We start from the raw sequence: 18,162 nt of genomic DNA, 5'->3' as shown, positions 1-18,162 counted from the left end.
CTACTTTAGAGAACCCTGAGTTATAGCAAAGTCTTCCTTGATTCAGAATTTATGTTACTATATTTTTGAATTTGGAACTGTACAACATCAGCTGTAACACAATTGCCTTAAACCTTACTAAAGACATCAATGATGAGAAAAATGATGTGTAGATCCAGCATACATGGTATTTATACACATGCTGCTACATACATTTATTTCATAGGAGCAAGATTTTACCATTTTTACCCTGGTCTTCTTAATTTCACTTAAGGAATACAGTAAAGGACAGTGACAAATTGTCTGAGTCCACTTCATCAAAGAATAGGTTTAAATTAAATGTTACTTAATGTATACTTAAATGTTTTGTCACATCTGCATTTCCACCTTGTTTTTTCAGCTGACTTCTGAAATGTTTGAAGCAGACCTTGAAAAAGCTTTACTTTTAAGCAAACTGGAATATGAAGAACACAAAAAGGTATTTCTTACTTTCATTAAGATTAAAGCATAATAAATATCCATTCCAGATCCTGGATCTACCATAATATCAATTATTTTCTTAATGTACAAAAGTTTTGAGAAGCTTAAAACTATTTAAATATTGTCAGGAAAGAAAACCTCAGTTCATTATCTCATATTTAAAATGTGTTATCAAATCTTGTCTATAACGAGATAAGACTTTGTTTTTCTTGCACTAAAAAGGAAATATTTTTTTAATTTCTTCCTATTTTAATTTAATTTCTTTCTTTAATTCTCAAGTTATGACCACTCATTCAGTGACCATTTAGAGATATAAGGCTGTTGAACAATGGTGGACTTTCAATTTTCCTCAAAGTTGTGGCTTTTACAGTGTCCCTGCAGTCATGTGACTGCAATACAAACAACTGGCTTGTACTTAAAACATTCAGGTTTCTGCAGTCATACCATTGCCATGTATGACCTTCTGTGCTGGCTTCCCTCAAAATCAATGGGGAAACCAGCAGGAGGGTCACAAGTCACTCCCATTCTCGCCTCTTATTCGCTACCTGCTTGTATTCTGTAGGTTCTACCCGCTCACATTTCATAGTGCCTGCTTAAAACACTTGGCTGCCTATGGCACTCACATACCCATAGTTCTCATCTGCCAGCTTCCTTGCCAACACACAACTCTTCTCATGTCATGGTCAAGTGAGTTCCTTGTTTAACAAGCGATACAGTCGCTTGTTAATAGCAACTAGCACTGCCGGGATTGCCACCACTAAGCAATGTGATCACGTGTTGTTCAGAAGAATCACATCATGTAACAGTGGAATTTCCAATCCCAATTGCCAGCGAGTCCAGTCCTAAAGACAGGTACAGGTACAGGTACAGGTTTTATATGATTCAACATGACTTGATTAAATAAACCGGCTTACCAATCTAACCTCAATATTGTTTTGAAACATCCATTGACAAAAATTATGTGTGTATATAAAAACATCAGAAGAGAAGGAATCGTTAATCTTTTGTCATAGCTTATATTAAAATATAGTGTTATAAAATTGAAAATGAATTATAAAATTCCTGAATCAGTTAATAAAATATTAATCTAAATTATATAATTTCAATTTATCATTAAATTATAGGCATTTATCATTTCATCTGAAAAATACTAATCAAATCATAGAACCATAAATTAGAACTAACATATTAACCAGCTGTGCATTAGTATACCTACATTCTTCTCATTTCGGTTTTGTTCTAATTATTAGTATTAAGAAATGATAGCTTTCTGTTACATGAAGTCTGGGATTCTGCTTGGTTGTCCAAAAAAATCAGGATCTATAAACAAACAACAAACTCTGCCTTCTGATTTAATTTGTCTGGGAACAACAAACTACAATTTTTGTTTGAAGCAGGGGAAAGACGAATAAAATGTATACAACACACTGAAACTTGTTCTTGAAAACCAGTGATACTGCCTTTATATTACAAATGTATTGAGCCTTTTCTAATTTATTTCATATACCAGTAGAGTCTTCAGGTGCTTGCAGAAAATAGAAGATACCAAATTATCTATTGGTTTCTAATGTCCCATAAGAAAGTAATCTGTGAAAGAGTTGTTTTTCAGTATGGTATTGGAATTAGAGTAACAAAATGTAATTAGATCTTCTCTAATTTTAGATCACAGTTCAAAATATGGGTGGCAGGTGTTCCATTGCTAGTTATAAAACTGATTTTGTAAAAATAAATTATAAGAGTCTTTGTAATAATATTGTAATAAGATTGACTTTTGTTTTAGTAGGAAAAATATTCCCAGAATAATAGTAGAAATGCTGAAATTTATCTACCTACCTACCGTCCATTAAAAAGAATCTTAATTTTTTTAAATGTACCTATAAACATTTCCTAGGTATATCATTTTCTCTCTTTAAAATACCTTTTTGCTAAGAAGAACTCCGTGTAAGCTCTGAGGAATGAATTGGAACTTGAATTTACAATAGTATAATAGACATTCCAAGGAGGAAATCAAAACATGTACTCCTCCTGCATCTATTTTAGGCATTTAAACAGGAATTTCCAATCTCAGGGCTAGGGTTGGAGATAAGTCCCAAGTCAGGACAAGGAAGAAGGAAGAAAAACCTATGTGCTTTGATTGTTCCTTCAATAGTCACTGCTCTTTGCTATGATACAGAAGAAGGTCCAGATGGCACAGTGACTAGTTAGTGTAGCTCCGCTGAGTTAGTGATAAATGTACCGTATTTTTTGGACTATAAGACACATCTAAATTTACAGGAAGAAGAAAAAAAAGGTTTTTGGCCTCCGCGCATTGCGTTTTTGCCCTCCCTGGACCCCAGAAGTACTGCAGTGCTCTGCATGGCCGGTTCACCAAAAATGGGTGCGCTTTTGGCTAAAATTGGCACTGCAGAGTGCTTCTGGGGGCTGGGGTGGGCGAAAATATGATGCACGGAGAGCTTGGGAGCCCCAAAACATGCTTGTTTTTGGCAAAAATGGGCCATGCAGAGCATTGCAGAGTACCTCTGGAGGCTGGGGAGGGCAAAAATGCAACACATGGATGGCTTGGGAAGGTTTAGCCCCAAACAGCCTAAGAAACTCCATAGGTATCCACTAGGATATAACCTAAGAACTATAGATTGTGATCAATTTTTTAGTACCTGTGATGGGTTTTGGTACAATGGGTTTCAAAGATAAAAATGAGGCCATAAGGAATTCTGATGACAGGAAGCTTTTGTCCCCAAATCCTGTTTGTCCCCAAATCCTGTAAGCTTCAGACTCAGTCATTAAGTCAACAGCTGTAATACATTTTTCTTTTCGGAGAAGGAATTGCTTTCTTACAGCAGAGGAGACATTCATGACTGGGTTCTCCTCCAACGTACTCTAGAAGGCAATGCCAGACTTTTTTATTGAGTTTCCTATATGGTGATATCATATAAACTGCTGCAAAAGCTATGAGAGCTAATAATGTGGCAGACTTTCTCTCCTTAATGGGCCGTAGTGTCTTTGGAACTTCTTCATGACATGCATGTTAAAATATAAAGAGAGTATAAGAAGACCCGAGAAATGACTAGATTCATTTTTTCTCCATTATGCCTCAGCCAAAAAGCACAAATAGTGAACTTGGTGGCAGAGATTTTTATCCTTTCTTTTCAGGTTAGATAATGTTTATGCTTATAATCACCAATAATTATTTTTCTTTCTTATGAACATGTAATGAAAAGTATAAAACTACTGGGTTAAACAATTCAAATAATAAAATTAAGATAAAATGAGCAGCAAGAATAAGCAACTCCAAAACCTGCTTCCTCAAGGTACAATAAAAGATAGAACTTAGCACGATACCCTACGCTTAGTAGTAGAAAAGATTCTAATAAGTTGTAGTCTCCTGTGAAGTGTGTATGTTAGATCACTGAGCCATGCTCTGTCAAGGAGGGCTTTGTTTTTGAACTGTTTTCAAAAATTCAAAATGCTTTTTCTCTCTTTAAAATTTTAAAAAGAAAAAAGTGCTATTCATCTGATAAACAGCACTTCCTTCAAACAACAGGATCTCAGACATATATTCAATTTTTGTTTTAGTCCCAAGAAAATGAAATGGAAGAGTCATTATATTCTAAAGACCTCAAGAAGCATGTAAAGTCACATCAGTTTGTACGGAGATGTTCAGATCTTTCGAATGTGCTGTATTGAAAGGAGACTTTATCATTTCGGTGATCTCATAGATGCCTAAATATATAGTTCCACCCTTTGAAGACATTGCAAGTTTCTCTGGTTTATATTTCAAATACATTTCAGTGCATATCCTCACCCTTTTGAGTTTTCCTCAGCTTCCAAGATAGTTACAAAACTGCTGTCCATCTTAATTTCACATCTTGGATATTGGGAATCTCATGGCATTTCAATAAAATATTGCAGATTCCACAGTTTCCTTGAAGAAGATAGCTCTGCAATTAGAGCAGTTCTCACATCCTGTATTTTAGACCTCGTTTTCCTGCCCTCATTGACAGGGAATCAAGACCAAAGAATCATCACCTAAGTGAAGCATTGCCTTTCAGTGCTACAAGTGCTACTCATCAGAGTCTTGTCTAAATGAAAGCTTCTCTGACATGATGGACATCAACAGTTTTTGAGAAGAACAATTCCCTTAAGGGGAAGCAATAACAGAGTAAAAGAAATATTAGTATCAAAAGCTGAGAATATATATTGGGAGGGCTTTCTGGCACGAAACAGGGCACCTACCTCAGATTGCCATAGTGTAAAGTGATAAGAACTACTGCCTTTCCTGTTTGGGCTGAGGGGCAAGCATATGCTGATATTGGTGACAATGTAATTGCAAAGACTCATATCAACAGGAATGAAGCAGCTGCCAGTTGCAAGATATTTGGCCAAGGTCCTTTCTTCCATCCGGATACAGAATGGCTGAACCTCCATGATTGAAGATTGAACAGCACATATTTAAAGCACAAGTAGGTGAGACTGGAGTTTTACAGACGTCTAAAGCACCTAGATGGAAACACATTAAACAGCTATGAAATCACCTAGAACTTTTTGTTTCTTTGTTATGAAAAGGTAAAAATTATCTATCAGATGTCGTATTTCTTCTGTTTTCTGAATGATGCTATTAGATAGGGCTGCAGCTTACTATTGCAAAGAGGTGATTATAGCTAAGATTTTGGACTTTGTTCATCATGTTGAACCAGGAGGGAAGGCGTATGCTGGATGTATGTAAAGCTCTCAAAGTCTCTCAGAAAAATTCAGGACGTTCAGATGTGTAGATAAGCTTTTTCTTTGTAATCCTCTTTTCTTGTAAGAACCAAAATAAATCTGGGTGCCTATAGTTGACACATTTTTGTTCTTTCCCCAAGAAAAACCTCAGTGCTTCTACTCTGGCAACACTAACATTGGTATTCATATCCATGAGCAGCCATTTGACTGTTAGTGTCCATGTTTATTAAGATACTACCTACAGGACACCTTTGCTCCTTGTCTAACTTTTAATGGAATGGTTATTAAAGCATAGAATTGAAAGAGTTAAAAGAGCTGTTTGGGCTGGGTAAGGCATACAATTATATGCAAAAATTAAAGTAACCTAAATTGGTAGCTAATCAAACCTTGCTTGAATATAGCAAAAGACACAAAACTCTCTACCTCACCGAACATTCCATTATTGAATTATCCTTAAGGGAATTTTTTTTCCTGATGTTGAAATCTGGAGTTGAAATCTGGAATTACAGAAAATAGATTGACTTTTTTTTGAGTTTCAAGTACTTGATACTTTCATATTTTTGTTCAGCCTTTCTTTTGTCAAAGCCAACTGATTTAATTTCTTCTTTTATTTAAAGATAATTTTGTTTATCCATTTTTTAAATTTCCTGGCCATATTTGTTGAACGTCGCTGCACAAATTGCAAGTTATCTGGATTCTTCTTTTAAAAAACCCAGAAAATACAAAATCAAATATGCTCATAAGAAATATGAGAAGATGAAGTGCTAAATTTGCAGATTGTAGCTCCCAGTTGAATTTTCCTAGATTTGCAAGCTAAGCAAATTGTAACTGGTTACTACCTCATTGGCACACCACCAAGCAATCCCAGATTTGTAAACTAGATTCTTAGGGAGAAATACAGACTTTCATGCTCAGTTCTTTGTTGTTGTCAGTTTTTCACCCATAGCAATTTCTCATGCTTCTAAATGCCACTACTCTAATGAAAGATGTAGAATAGCTTTCAGTCGTCTTGTAACAAATTTATCAACAATAAAAAATCAGTTGCTTATGTTGCCTCAATTAATATGCCATAGGAAATATGGACAATAAACCAACAGCAGGATTCATGGTGAGAGACTGTTGGGTGTTTTTCATATTTTCTTCAAATAGTTTGACCAGAAGTAAAACGAACTGTGCGTTATAAGAGAGGACAATATACCTTTTCTGTTTATATCTCCCCCAATGTAGTCCAGATAGGTTGTGATTTATGTAGAATAATTATATTTGACAACATTTACAAATTGCTCCAATAAAAAGGAGAAATAAAAAAAATATATAGGAAATTCTACCAAAACAATATTAAGAAGCCATTAGAACAATGATTCTTAAACATTGTGGTATTGTGACCCCTATGATGATAAGTGTTGTGTAAGTCCCCTTCATATGGCCCATTAATATGAATAGTGATTATACCGGTTTTATATTTCTACAATCAATATTTAAACAGACCACTTTTTATGAGTAAATTATTAAATTTTAAGTAATACATTATAGTGTGTCAAGTGTGGACAACCAGACATGTAAAGAGTTCAGTTAGTTCTTTTATTGCTCAAACCTATTAGAATTACACAGGCTTCTCAGGAATTTTCTCAGAGTTATAGTTTGCATCTGGATGAGACTAGATAAGATTCAACGGCATTCAAAAGGTGGGCATCAGACAGCCATTTTAGGCCATGTAGGGATTCTAGGCTAATTCCCCATTTGATTCATTCACCTGGCTTGGACAGTATCTCTCCAACACAGAGTTTCTCAAACTTTGAAGCACACTGTGTATTTGTCCAGGAAAAATAAAGAAAAAAGTCTTGTGGAAGTTTTGACAGTGGTTTCATTTTTCCTGATCATTATTATTATCATGTTTCCCGGAAAATAAAATAGGGTCTTATTTTCTTTTGCCCTGAGAAATATGGCCTTGGGCTTATTATAGGGGAGAGCTTATTTTCTGGGGCAGGTGAGAAGCGAGGCGCGCCTTTTACCTTTCCAGCTCCATCGCGTTCGTCGCCATTGTGCTCAGGGAAGCGGCTAGTTTAAAAAAAACCCTTCTCGCAAGTTCAGTCAAACTTCTTGAAATTGTGAGAAGGATTTTGTTTACCAGGGGCTTCCCTGAACACAATGGCGAGGAACATGACGGAGCTGGAAAGGTAAGAGGTGCGCCTCGTGGCCCAACACCGCCCACCTCTCCCCAATGGTAAAGGCAGCCTGCCTGGTTCCCTTCCCCGCTGTCCCTTTAGTGAGAGTTGGGGGGGAGAAGCGAGGCGCGCCTATTACCTTTCCAGGATCGTTGTATTCCTTGCCCTTTCGCCCATTGAATCCCCTTGTAAAAAAAAAACCTCATGAGTTCAACTCGCAAGGTTTTTTTTACAAGGGGATTCAATGGGCGAAAGAGCGAGGAACAGACACTGTATCTGTCCGCCCCGTGCCAACTCAGCAAAGCAGTAGAAGTGATGTGCCAGTGCCTGGAGGCTGTCAGGGTCTGGATGGGAGCGAACAAGCTTGCACTCAATCCTGACAAGACTGAGTGGCTATTAATGCTCCCTCCCAAGGATGGTCCAGTTATTCCATCTTTTAGCCTGGGGGGTGAAATTATACGCCCCTCAGAGAGGGTTCGCAATTTGGGAGTCCTCCTGGATGCGCAGCTGACATTAGAACATCATTTGTCGGCTGTGACCAGGGGGGCCTTTGCCCAGGTTCGCCTGGTGCACCAGTTGCTACCCTATCTGGACCGGGAGGCCCTTCGGATGGTCACTCATGCCCTCATCACCTCAAGACTGGATTACTGTAACGCGCTCTACATGGGGCTGCCCCTGAAGAGTGCTCGAAGACTGCAGTTGGTCCAGAATGCAGCCGCGCGAGCGATAATGGGTGTACCTAGATACACCCATGTTACACCTATCCTCCGTGAGCTGCACTGGCTCCACATTGGTCTCCGGACACGCTTCAAGGTGCTAGTCGTTACTTTTAAAGCCCTACATGGTTTAGGACCTGGTTACCTGAGAGACCGCCTCCTGCCATTTACCTCCCAAAGACCGATAAGATCACACAGATAGCGCCTCCTCCGGGTGCCATCGCCGGGTCAATGTCAGCTGGTGACCCCAAGGAGGGCCTTCTCTGTTGCTGCCCCAGCCCTATGGAATGATCTCCCCGTAGAGATCTGGACCCTCACTACTATTCCGGCCTTCCGTAAAGCTACTAAGACCTGGCTGTTCCAGCAGGCCTGGGGCTGTTGATCAGCATCCAGCCCCATTTTAAGTGGTAGGTATGTTGTGTAATTTTAAATAATTGTATATCTATTTTTAATTTTTTATATTTCCTTGTTGTCTGTAAGCCGCCCAAAGTCCCTGGGAGTGGGCGGCATACAAGTGCTAATAAACTTCCTAAACTTCCTAAAACTTCCTAAACCTGGAAAGGTAAGAGGTGCGCCTCGCGGGCCAATACCGCCCACCGCGCCCCAATGGTAAAGGCAGCCTGCTTGGTTCCCTTCCCCGCCGTCACTTTAGCAAGGGGTGGCAGGTGGGTGAGAAGCGAGATGTGCCTCTTACCTTTCCAGGCCTGTTGCATTCCTCGCCCTTTCGCCCATTGAATCCCCTTGTAAAAAAATCTTTATGAGTTCAACTCGCAAGTTTTTTTTACAAGGGGATTCAATGGACAAAAGGGTGAGGAACGCAATGGAGCTGTCAGTCTCTGATAGCACTAGGATGCGCGTCTCGCTTCTCCCCCCCCACCTGCCACCACTCGCTAAAGGGACGGAAGGGAACCAGGCAGGCTGCTTTTACCATTGGGGTAGATGGTGGTTTTTTGTGCGAGAAGGAACAGGTGGGAGGGGGTGATCGCATTGGCCTGCCGCTGTTTTTGTGGCGGGCTCTTTTTGCGTGGGAGGGAAGGGTGGGAGCTGGAAGCACTTTGCTTCGCCTTTTGCCCCGCAAGCTGTACTGGTAGGTGGTACAGTGGTAATGGCAGGGACCGGTTGCGTATGTGCTTAAATAGTTGGGAGCGGGCTTATTTTTGGGGGAGAGCTTATTATGGTGCATGCTCTGAAAAGTCCGATTGGGCTTATTAGCAGGGCATGTCTTATTTTCGGGGAAACATGGTATGAACCCTCATAGGTTATTCCTTGAAACCCAATAATATACAATGTGCTAAACTATTGTGTCCACAAATAATTTAATTTCACATTTCTTCTTTATAGTCTACAAAATTTGATTAATCTACATAATTCAATAATACAAAAAATACAACTTATGCAACTTATTAGAGAAATTAATGGATGTTAAAACTTATTGACTACTCATGATGACACATACTGCTTATGTTCCCTTGAGTGGAATCTAGCAGTATACTCTGGCAATGCTAGACTAATTCATATATAGTATTTAAGATATATAAGATAATATAAAATTTGAATTCAACCTGTAAGATCATTTCTGTTCACTAAAGTAATACATTCATGACAGTAAAACCTATAGAATCATATTTCAAGTTATTTATTTATTAGATTCTTATCTCACTTTTATTACTTTATAAGTAATTCAAGGCAGCAAACATATCTAATATGCCTTCCTCCACCTATTTTCCCCACAACAATCCTGTGAGTTGGGTTGGACTGAGAAAGAATGACTGGTCCAAGGTCACTCAGTTAACTTTCATGCCTAAGGCCTAGAGCTGCTTCATATGAAGGATAAAAGCATTTGGGACAATCAAGTGAATAGCAAATTAAGAAAATGTTTATACTAATGTTATATAATGTTATATAATTCATTGTATAATGCTAAATAGAGTTCACCTATTTGGAAAAATATCCCAAAATAATGAATCGCACCAATCAAAATGTTACACGATATGTTTTATTTCCTTTTTGTGCTTAATTTCATTTTGATAGAAGTTTACTATATTCATTTTTGAAATAATTAGAAAAATATATATTCTGTTATAGGAATATGAACATGTTGAAAATACGTCTCTTCCATCAAAGACGATACACAAAAAAGAGAAACGAAAAATTCATCAAGGAAAAGACAAACCTCTCACAGTGTCTTTAAAAGATTTTCAGTCTGATTCTAACATGGGTATGTTTTTATTTTTAATTGTGAACAAGAATAGATGCTCAGAACAGTCCTTAAACTTAGAACTTTTGCCAGGTTGAGGAAACTGATTTATAAGACAATTAAAAGGAATTGCATTCAGGAAATTAATGGGAGATATTAAAATTACTGAAAATGCTGTTAGTTGTAAAATATTGCATGTTTTACAGATTGTTTTTATGTAATCATAAAAACATTACATTACATTATGGCATATACATTGAACTTTTTACCACTAAGAAACTTTTTACGACTAATATGGTAGATTAAATATAAAAAAATGCTGAAAGCAATATTTAATTATAGTTGATGATCACAACACATATAAATTGCATACACTGTCTTCCAGTTAAGGCTACTTAACTGCATGTAATAAAGAGAGAGGAAAATGCTCTTTGATCCATCCTTCTTGAATGCTCTTTTCCACCTTCTACTGAAAAGCATATAAGAGCATTCCCAAGCTAATTCTGCTGGCATCCCTTTAAAATTCAAGATAAGAACTCAGTCCTAATCTGAAAGCACCCAGAGAAGCTTGTTGAAAGTATTGTAATATGTTATGAACAGGGATTCTATGTCAGAATCATTGCAGCTTGCAGCTTCTAGTTATTCTTCAAAGGCAGCCACAAATACAGTTCATTGCATATAGTACTTGGAGTTGAGAAGATCATGGATTCCTGAGGAATCCATGTTATTACATTATACTTTATGGGTCATCATTTAACGTTTAGAGCAGTTGAACCTGAGTGAAGTCTATTATCCAGGAATTCAGAAGTCACTGCAAAATGTAATCCTTGACCTAGAGAAATGGTTTAGGACGATATTAGGCATTCCTGGCAAATCACCAGATTGAACTGCAGTTGTTTTCCATCTTCCTCAAGATAAAGGCAGTTTATGGTTTAAAAATTCAGAGAATAAACATGTCTTAGAAAATGTATTTTGGCTTGTGTTGATTGCTGGGGTAGATGTTGAAAGACATTTAACTGTTAAGAGCAAAGAAAATTAACATATTGATGGAAAAATCAAATTGACTAATGAATTAGAATTTGAATAAACATGGTTGCTAGAAATTTAGTTGAATTGGAAACATCTTCAGTAGAGCAGGCCAAAATTCTATTTTCTTGAATTCTGGAGTTTTTAAACTCCTGCCCAATGCCTACTCAGTATTTTCAGTGAAAGCAAGAAAAAGAGATTGGATATCAAGGTTCAAAATGGCAGTTGGACTTACCTGAACTGCATGTTTCGACGAGAAGTGTGGGAGGAGTAACCATGGGTATTAACCAAGCCTTCTTGCCTATTGGAGACTGAGGAAATCTTTGGAAGCCACACCTCCTGCTGTTCCTGTGGCTACCCAGATTAACCGATGGACTGTAACGGCATCTGAAAGGAAGGAAAAAGAAACAGCCAACACAAATTCCTCCTAGCCATTGCTTGAACCTGGACGTGCTCAGCCCCCCCCCCCACGGCGCGGGGCGCCTTAACGGGTGGGAAGTGACTCCTCCCACACTTCTCATCGAAACATGCAGTTCAGGTAAGTCCAACTGCCAGTTTCCGAAGAGAAGGTGTGGGAGGAGTAATCATGGGACATACCAAAGCTAGATGTCCTGGGAGGGATTCGACGGGCCTGAGCCCCCCTGCGAGTCCAGGACGCCCTGAAGGACCCTTCTGCCGAAGGCAGCCTCCGCAGAGGCGTAGGCGTCCAATCTGTAATGTTTAATGAAGGGGGACGGGGAGGCCCAGGCGGCCGCTCGACAAATCTCTTCTAATGGAGCCTGGGTGGACCAGGCAGCTGAGGTGGCAGCACTTCTAGTGGAATGTGCTGTGATACCCTGCGGGACCTGGAGACCCCGAGCCTCATAGGCCTGTGAGATGGCCACTCTGATCCATCTGCTGATGGTGGCCGGGGAGACCTTAGCCCCTCGGGTGGATGGTTGAAAGGACACGAAGAGGGCCTCTGAGCGTCTAAAGGACGCCGTACGCTTCAGGTAGATGTGTGCAGGGCCCTTCTAACATCTAACTTATGCCAAGATTTCTCCCTCTCCCCGGAGGGATGGGGACAGAAATCCGGAAGAATGATCTCTAGCCCTCTGTGGAAGGGGGAGTTGATCTTGGGCATGAAAGAAGGGTCGAGTCTGAGGACGACCCTGTTATCTAAGAAAGTGCAGAGGTCTGCTCTGCTGGAGAGGGCGTTGATCTCCGAGACCCTTCTGGCCGAAGTGATGGCGACCAGAAAAACGACCTTAAGGGTCAGTAACTGAAGGAAACCTCCTTCAGGGGCTCAAACGGAGGCTCCGTTAGGGCCTGGAGGACCATGGACAGGTCCCAGGAGGGGAATCGATGGACCACTGAGGGTTTCAGATGGACGACAGATGTTTCTCTGCCCAGTGTCCCAGGCGCAGCGCCTCGTCGTGGAGAGCCTTGGAGTGGGTGCCGCCTTGTCTGTTCACGTGTGCCTTGGCCGCTATGTTGTCTGTCAGGACTAGGACATGTTGACCTCTGATCCTGCTTTTGAAGTGTCGAAGGGCCAGGTGGATGGCTCTGAGCTCCAACCAGTTGATGTTGTGCTTTAGATCTGCTGGGGTCCACTGACCTTGGGTGATCTGGTTCTCCAGGTGGGCCCCCCAGCCGAAGAGGCTTGCGTCGGTGGTGAGCGTCATCCTTGCCGGTTCCCTGAAGAGGCAGCCTCTGTTCAGGGCTGGAGACAGCCACCAGCGGAAGGACAGCAGCACCTGGGGTGATACCCAGATCCTGAAGGTCGCGTCCCTCGTCCCGGCCTTCTGATGTGGCAGCAGGAGCCACTGGAGCTCCCTGGCAGTCGGGCCCACGGGAAGATCCCTATACACTAGATGAACTTCCCCAGGAGCCTGGAAAGAAGAACTACAGGGACAGAGCGTGACTTGCGAACCTCGTGAATCATCTTAACGATGCTGTCCTTGCGATCCTGGGAGAGAAAAACCTCCCCCGCCACAGAGTCGATAATGGACCCTAGGTGAAGGAGCCTAGTGGAGGGCACGAGGTGACTCTTCTCCAGGTTAATGGAGAACCCCAGAGATCTGAGTGTGTCGATGGTGGTACCCAGGTCCCTTGCAGCCGAGTCAGGAGACCTGGCCAAGATAAGGATGTCGTCTAGGTAGCAGAATATACGGACAAGGAGGGAACGTAGGTGACCAGCTGCTGCTGCGAGCACCTTGGTGAAAGTCCTGGGAGCTGAGGCCAACCCGAAGGGCAAGGCCCTGTATTGGAAATGGTTCCCCTCATGGGAGAACCTCAGGAATCTACGGTGTTCCGGGGCGATCCTGATATGGAGATATGCCTCTGTGAAGTCGATGGATGCTAGGAAGTCACCCGGCCGGATGCCTTCCAGGATAGATTTCAGTGAGGCCATCTTAAATTTTCGGTATGCCACCCTGGAGTTGAGTAACTTTAAGTCCAGGATGGCTCTCCAACCCCCCGAGCTCTTAGGGACTAGAAATAGGTTCGAATAGAATCCTGACCCCTTCTCCCCCTCTGGGACCTTCTCTATGGCCCTGATGTCTAGGAGATGTTTAATGGCCTTGGCCTTAAGGGCCCTTTTGGTCGGGTCTGAGGAGGAGGTGAAGGTGCGGAACCTACTGGGAGGAAGGGAGCGGAACTCCAGGCAAACCCGAGCCTTACCGTCTGGAGTACCCACTCATCCGATGTGATGCGACCCCAGGCATCCGCAAACATGGAGAGGCGACCGCCGATGGGGTGATCCGGGTTCGGATCACTTGAATCTGCGGAAGGGGTGACCGCCTCCTCCTCGAAAGGGCCGCCTGCCCTGATGTTGGCCCCTGAACCTGTTTTGGAATTGTCTATCCCCCTGCCTGTGAAATCTGGAGTTTTGGTACCTCTGGCCTTGACTGTCTCCGTCAGGTGGTCTGTAGGAGGTTCTCCTGGGGTACGGCGCGTGGCGAAAGTCCGACCGTTTGTTTGTTGACGGGAGGATTTTCTGTTTGTTTTTGTCCTCTACAAGAAGAGGGTCCAGTGCTGTTCGAAATAACTTTTCCCCGGTGTAGTCTGCGCCGGTTAGGTGCCACTTCATCCGGGATTCCGCCTGCCAATGACGTAGCCAGAGTAGTCGCCTAGAAGCAACTGAGGAAGACATAGCTCGCGAAGCATACTTTACCGCATCCAAGGTGGCGTCCGCTGAGAATTGCGTTGCCGCCATCATCTTGGAGATGTCCTGTAAGAGTCGCACTTCAGATGCTGGGGTCCTATCCCTCAGTTGCTCCAACCACAGGACCGTGGACCTATTAAAGAAAGAAGCATAGGCGGCCGCCCTGATAGCCCAGGTGATGGCCTGGAACGTTTTGCATAGAACTATGTTTGCCTTCTTATCTTCAGGTTTGAGGCAATTGGCGGTGTCGCCTGCTACAACCGCTGAAGAGGATGCCAGGGTGGCCACCGGATTGTCCACTTCAGGTACCTGTAAAGCCTGGGCGAAAGCCTGATTGAGATTATAAAATTTTCTTTCATTCCCCCCTGGGGTGGGGAAAGACCCTGGTTTTACCCATTGCGATTTAAGCACCTCCATGAACATTTCTGGCGTAGGAATTTCCTCCTTAGCTACAGGGGACCTATGAAAGGGTCCCTTTTTCTTCTTACTCTGGCCAAAGGACTCAGTTGTAGGTTTAGGATCCGGGGGGTGGATCCAGATCCGCTGTGGCGGCTGCCTTGCGTAATAGGGAACTGAATAGGGAGGGGGGAAAAAGGCCCGCCACGGTGGAATCCTCCTCCACCTGGGGGTCCTCATCCTCTGAAAAACCCACTTCTTTAAGTTCTTCCTCCTCTAGATCGGATGCCTCACTAGCCGTGGATGGGGAGGGAGACCTGGCTTCCCTTGCAGCCGAGGTGCTAGGGCGATCGTTCTATCCTCTGGGAGGCTCCTGAGGGGCTCTGCTCCTGGAGACCTGTGGCTGCTGAGTTAGGCTGGAAGCCATAACCTGGGCCAGAGCTCTGGCTAGCATGTCCTGGAAGTTGCTGGTTAGGTCAGGCAGCGCAGGCTGGAGCTCTGGTGGCTGGGAATATTCCCTGGGTTCAGGGGATAGAGGTGCTAGGCGATGCCGGGTTGGGCTGGCTGCTCTGCGGCCAAAGGGATCCGCTCTCGAGTCCGCTAAGGGGGCAGGAAAGAGAGGAGGAGAAAGGGAGCTGCGCCCTCTAAGAGAGCCCTCTGGAGAGGCTGGGGATGGTGCTCTGTACTCAGCCCGGGCTGAAGGCCTGCGGGGGGAGCGAGATCTGGAGGGAGAAGGGCTGATGGTCGCCCTGTACTCCCTGGCCGAGGCCCTGGTTGTTCTGGCCTCCTTCCTGGAGGTTGGCTTCTTGGGAGCCCTGGCCTTGTCCCTCCTAACTGGGAATCTGCCTCTGGGGACAGGAGGAATCGCTCTAGAGGGCCCCTCCTCCGGATCCGCACCCCCCCTGGGGCTCTGGGTCTAGGATCCTTACTCCTGGTTGCCTCCGCCATTACTCACAGTTCGTTGCTCACCCACGTCCTCCTTCTGCAGCCGGCTGTAAGGCGGATTCCCCTCCTTGGGGTTTGGATCCGCTGCTTCTCTTCGCTAGACTGTGGTCTCCACTGCAGGCAGGCACGGCCCTGGGTTACCCCCCGGATCACCGGCGGGGCAGAGCAGAAAGGGAGCCTCTTCCAGCTTCCTAGTGCCTTGTGAGCGCTTTCGGCGTCGGAACGCTGATCACGTGCTCACCCACGTGCTCCTGAGATGGTGGCGATCCAATATGGCGACTGCTGGTGCCGTTGGGAGTCTCTTCTCGCCGCCAGGATCCTCCTTCGCAATCCTCGAAGGGTTCTCGGTTCTCCTGGACTCCTCCGAGCATCGCGTGGATGTTCCTTTCGAGCCTGTAGCTTTTTTAGGGCTTCCACCCCCTCGGCGCAACCGGGTGGCCCCGCGGGCGTCTGCGCGCGCGCTGGCAAGCCGAGGCTTGAATTAGTGGCGCGGAGCACAGCAGAAGGAAGGTGAGACGAATTTATGATCTTCAATCTGAAATCCTTGCTGTAAACCTTGCTGAAACTAAAAAAAACTCCTGAGTTTTCGGAAAGAAGGGAGAGGAAAAAACACTCCGTTCAGGTCGAGACTGAGGTTAATCTGGGTAGCCACAGGAACAGTAGGAGGTGTGGCTTCCAAAGATTTCCTCAGTCTCCAATAGGCAAGAAGGCTTGGTTAATACCCATGGTTACTCCTCCCATACCTTCTCTTCGGAAACTATCTCTATTTCCTCCACAGTTAGTGTGCAAAAATACTACTCTGGTACTCTCTTGTGTGGTTAATGCTTGGATTCAAGAACTTGCTAAATCAAGAAACAAGGAATTTAAATTTAGGGTATCTTGTTTTATAATTTTTGTAAATATATGGTATTGAACTCTGATTTTGGGGGGCCTTCAGATTGATTTAAAAATTTTACCTGTGACATTTCTATGTTTCAGATCATTTTCCCAAAAGGCAAGAGGTATGTTCTTGAGTTTAACATGACATTAATTATTCTAAATTTCTAAGTGACATACTTTTTATTTTTTGATTGCTATTTTGTATAACTTTTTCAATTATATATGGCAAATTGCTACTGAATACTTTCTTTTATATGATAGTCCAGTCCTCAATAGCCCAGAGAAATATTTTTCCCAAGAAGATGGACTAAACCAGTGGCCCCCATACCTTTTGGGCACTAGAGACCAATTCCGTGGATAAAGGTTTTTCCACAGACCAGAGGGAGTGGTTTCATGTGCTGGTTACATCCATGGATAGACCTTTGCTTGTTGGTGCAGCGGTTTCTGGCATACTGTGGCCCGGTGCCGGTCTATGGGTTGGGGACCCCTGACTAGACCAATAAGTGAATACCTTATAGGCCCAGATTAATTTGATTGTAGCAGCTATGGTAACAGAATCTGGCAAATCTGAGTTTTCTTCCCCTCCTTCCAGTGGTGGGTTACAACTGGTACACCCCGGTACGGGTGTACCGGTGCCTGCCGGAAGCACCGGTTACTGTTCTGGTAGGGTGCTCTGGAGAGCCCGCTCACCATCCTTACCTGTATTTGAGCTCTTCAGGGCTTCCGCGCAAGCACACCGAGCAGCTGGAATGTTGTGGAGGTGTTGCGGAGCATTGCAGACGGTAAGTATGCATGCGCGCACTGCGCGCATTCATGTGGACGCTGGGCACCGTACTGGTTGCAATTGGATCTGGAAACCTTTATCTTTGTGTGAACTAGGGAAGGGCTTTTCTGAGATGTTTTCTCACATTATTTTCTTGGTCCAGTCTCGCGCCCTTCTTACCTGACCACTCCTGTTGTTCAAGGCCATTTCCTGTACCTCTACAGTTTGATATACAAGTAGTCCTCAACTTATGACTACAATTGGGATAGGACTCTCAGTCATTAAGAAGACATCCATTTGACTGCTGTGCTCAATGACTGCAATCCAGGTTGTCCCACCTACCATGTTGGTTGTTGAGTCTTGGGAATAAAGCCTACCCCCACCTCACCACATTTTGGTCCACTTATTTTTGCCTTTTTCTGCAGCTTCAGGCATGCCCAGTCAATGTGGAGCATGGTCTTCCATCAAGGCTGCCTCATACAATCCCACAAGTAGACTCCATTCTTGTGATCTTTGGAAGGTTGCGTCATCAGCTAATGTAATTTGGAGAAGAGACCTTCTGCATGATCATGAAAACAATTATATTTGCTATGTAGTTTCCTAGGGGAGAAAAGCTAGAAAGCTAGTGATTGCTACCATTCTAAAGGCCTGAAATCATTACGCTGCAGGAATGCACCTCTGTCAGGCCTAAAATCAATAATATGTAGTTATTTTTCCTAGTTACGTTGTTTTATGTTTCCACTATAGACAGA

The 18,162-nt window shown here is 43.3% G+C and overlaps 1 protein-coding gene across 2 annotated transcripts in view; it reads left to right on the top strand.

The window, feature by feature from the left end:
• Window positions 1–18,162, top strand: part of GKAP1 (G kinase anchoring protein 1) — a 33,080-nt gene that overhangs the window by 4,692 nt on the left and 10,226 nt on the right. For both annotated transcript variants that reach the window (XM_032212717.1, XM_032212716.1), the window contains exons 4-6: window positions 380–457; window positions 10,145–10,277; window positions 16,747–16,769. In XM_032212717.1, the coding sequence (XP_032068608.1) occupies window positions 380–457; window positions 10,145–10,277; window positions 16,747–16,769 (234 nt within the window). The remainder of the gene's footprint in view (window positions 1–379; window positions 458–10,144; window positions 10,278–16,746; window positions 16,770–18,162) is intronic.

This window comes from Thamnophis elegans, chromosome 3 (genome assembly GCF_009769535.1).
Source record: "Thamnophis elegans isolate rThaEle1 chromosome 3, rThaEle1.pri, whole genome shotgun sequence".
In the NCBI taxonomy this organism is placed as follows: domain Eukaryota; kingdom Metazoa; phylum Chordata; class Lepidosauria; order Squamata; family Colubridae; genus Thamnophis; species Thamnophis elegans.
Note: the sequence above shows the minus strand (reverse complement) of the source record. Positions and strands in the feature narration are given on the sequence as shown.